The sequence below is a fragment of the Populus trichocarpa genome, chromosome 15, assembly GCF_000002775.5.
Source record: "Populus trichocarpa isolate Nisqually-1 chromosome 15, P.trichocarpa_v4.1, whole genome shotgun sequence".
In the NCBI taxonomy this organism is placed as follows: domain Eukaryota; kingdom Viridiplantae; phylum Streptophyta; class Magnoliopsida; order Malpighiales; family Salicaceae; genus Populus; species Populus trichocarpa.
In genome coordinates this window covers 15,163,566-15,167,130 of record NC_037299.2, presented here as the reverse complement: position 1 = coordinate 15,167,130, position 3,565 = coordinate 15,163,566, and the positions used below count along the sequence as shown (strand labels likewise).

Genomic DNA, 3,565 nt, shown 5'->3' with positions numbered 1-3,565 from the left:
CTATTTAGAATCCAGCCTCCAAGGCAGTTTTTTTCTATATTGCTGGGGAAAGGATTGGGGAGCCCCTGTTTTCTTCCAGAAGAACCAGGAGCAATCTCGTGAATGAAACTTTCAATCCAAACATCATCAACACCACCAAGAATGGAAGCTGCCAATTTATATCGGAAGGGGTTCCAGACCCTGTACTCTGTTTTAGTTCCATCTTCATTCTGAGAAGAAAAGAATGATTTAATAAAATAAATACATAAATAATATATACAACACAACATATTCACCAAACAAGAAAGAGAAACTTGATGCAATAGAAAAACAACACTCTTCGGTCTTCACAAAAGATGCATTTTCATGAATGGAGATAACAATAGAAGAAAAATAATGATACCTGAACAGATTTTCTTCTGATTATGCAGTCTCACCAGGAACCATCTTCTTCACCCTTAGCAATGAATGCTCCTTCATGTCTATGAGGCTCAACCATAACTTCGCCCCCAACTCTCATACCTCCACTACAGCCTCTTCCTCCAATTCAATAGTTTGTAGTTTCTGTAGCTTGTTGTGGACATAATGGAAATGCTTCTACAAAATGAGCAACAAAGAAGAAGATATGCATCCTTTGAAATTTAAAGCTTGTAATGCTCAAAAACAAGAGAAAATAGGTCATGCATACAAAGCCCTAGTACATTAACTCCTGTAGAGCAGACACTGCAGCCCAGGTTAGAAGAGAAGATTTCTGAATAGCAGACAAACTAGGGAAACCCAAACCGTTTGGAAATTTTACCGGGAGATGTATTATAATTTATAGCAACTAGCGATGGCAAGTAAAATCATCAACACATGCATATCCCTGAGAAACCAATTTTAGAGTGATGGAATTTTTCCATACCAATCAATCTGTTATATAGAGTCATTCAATTGTGGTCAACATTCAGCAACCAAGATAGCTTGTCCATTGGCAGAAACATCAAGCTCTTTAAGAAGATATAAGAGGCACATGAACACCTTAAGTTTCAATTTGACAGTGTATTTATCCAATCTCAGCACACTGAAAACTAAATCAGCTCATTCAAAAAGCAAATGGGTAGGAACAGCATGCAATCTTTTGAAAATTATGACAACAAAAATAGAGATGACAAGATCACTGTTTTGCCACTATAAGATCCCATCACTTCTTTCTCCTTCTTAAGTTTTTCTTCCCTCTTCCTCTAAACAGTCTTCCATTTTTTAAGCTCCTATGGCTCACAATTTCCTTAGAAACCAGTATTTCATGACAATGGGTCGGGGCGAATCGGGGCAGGTTTTCTATGCAACAGCACTCGACCCAGTACACCGATAACCACCACTTGCACCCAACCTGGTAACACCCATATCCATCACCCCCACCCAATCCGCATCTGGTCAGGTCAGGTTGGGTGTAGGGTCCTTTTCACCCCTTGGTTACCATTACAAGCAGTTCAAAAGTATGTTTTCCACGGTCTAGCAATGCATATCAGACAATTAACTCCTTTCAGTTTCCTTGCGAGACAGCATATGGAACCATTTTGTAGAAAAATCAGTATAAATAGATATGCTTAATTCTAGTTCATGCAGGTTCCAACATCTGAACTAGAACTAGATTCTAACCATCATGCAAAAAAATGACATTTCAAGAGACAAGAAAGTAAATTTGAGATCTAAGCAACGGAATACTAAAGTAGAAAGTTACCATTCTATTTGTTCTCCATAATCAAGGTACATGATTAAGTTAAATAAAGCTTTTATGCTAAATTTGCAAATATAAATAAACTAACAAAAAGTTTACGGCACCAATACCATAAAGACCACAACCTGCTAAAAGAACCGACAGGCGGCAACCATACACTGATTCTCTCCAAGTCCAGCAAGTAACAAATTCCCAGGAAGCAACATTGAATCATTATGCAGCCAATCTTTTCTTCTTCTCACCCCTCACTTGCATTCCCCCACTCTCTGAAACCAAAGAACCTTTCTTCAGCTTCTTCTGCTTGATACCATCTTCATTCTTCACTTTCTTTTGCTTGACACCATCTTCTTTCTTCAACTTAGCTACCTTCTGCTCCTTCTTTTCACCTTTCCCTTTATTATCTCCTTTCTTTCTCTTCTTCTTTAACAGTTCATCACTGACCTTTTCAAAATCATCATCATCATCATTATCTATATCCCCTTCACCATCACTCCCCAACTCAACCTCATCAACAACCTGACCATCCCCATTATTATCATTATTATTATTATTATTATCCATATATCTAACCTCTTGTATCCTTCCCTTCTTTTTTCCAACTCTCCCCTCTTTAGCCTTCTCTTCCTCCACGGAGACGACACCCTCATCATTCTCCTGCTCTTTGGGACCACCATCAATCTTCAACTTCGAATCAGGAACTACCTGATAAACAGGCAAAGCCAAGCTATCAAGCAACTTCAAATGGAAAGACCTAACACCACCCCACTTCCTAGGCACAATATCAGCAATCCCATTAATAGCAGCCATCACATTGTTGGCAATCTCCTCTCTACTCATGGAAACCCTCCCTACCTTCACCACGCTACAAGTACCACTTCTCAGATACAACAAGGCAGAGCCACAGGCCTTGTCAATCTGCTCCTTCCAGTTGTGGTGCTTCAAATCCAGAGTCACAGGAATCTTCTTCTTCTTGAAAAACTGTTTCCCTAACATCTTAGGCAAGAGAGGAACCACCCTTTTATCGGCAAAGAACATATCATAAGAATCACGGAGTTTCCTCTTAGCCTCAAAAGGACGGTAATCAGTCTTGAGCTTGGAAACCTTGATGATTTTGGAGATGGGTAAGTTGTCGTTTTGAATCTTCTTCTTGGCAGCATCTTTATTGAGGCCTGACTTGGGTCTGTCATCGATGATTAAGCAGATCTCAGGGGCTTCAATTAAAGGGTTGATCAAGGAGTTGGGGAGAGGGATTTTGTGGGCGTTGATGCGGCTAACACCCTTTTGTGGGATCTTTTTGAGGGTTAGAATAAGGTAGAAAAACTCGTCTTGTTCGAGTAATTGAGGCTTTTGGGTATTCAATGTGGAAGATCTCCATTTTAGAAGAGCATTCACAGCTTTCTCCACTGTTTTGGGGCTAACACCAGATGGTGGTGGTGGTGGAAGCGTGGTCATGATTGATAGAGAGTCACAGGAGAGAGAGAGTTACAGCTGCCGGGTGCTGTTGGTTATCAGTATATGCTTTAGGGTTTAAGAGGAGAGGAGAAGGCGGTTGGGTTTAGTTTAGGGTTTTGTTGTCCTTTTCAATTAAAAGGGCAGAGGGAGAGAGTACTAATGGGCCGCGTTTGATGGATAACTGGGCTTCTACGTGAGAGAATGGGAAAACGAAAAGGGAAGGGGGATGGCCCATTTATTTTTTTAGAAAATGTTTGTGGTGTTATTGTGTGTTTTTTTATAATTTTTAATTTTTTTAAAAAAATTAAATTAATATACTTTTAGCGTTTTTTATTATTTTAATGTGTTAATATTAAAAATAAAAAATATTATTTTAATATATTTTTAAATAAAAAGCAATCGGTATAAATATTA

General features: G+C 38.9%; 1 protein-coding gene across 1 annotated transcript; it reads right to left on the bottom strand.

Annotated features, from left to right (window-relative positions):
• Positions 1–1,683: 1,683 nt before the first annotated feature.
• On the bottom strand, positions 1,684–3,268 carry LOC7474067 (uncharacterized). The gene has a single exon (XM_006374549.3). The coding sequence runs from the start codon at positions 3,149–3,151 to the stop codon at positions 1,913–1,915; it is 1,239 nt and encodes a 412-aa protein (XP_006374611.2). The 5' UTR covers positions 3,152–3,268; the 3' UTR covers positions 1,684–1,912.
• Between the last annotated feature and the right edge of the window lie 297 nt (positions 3,269–3,565).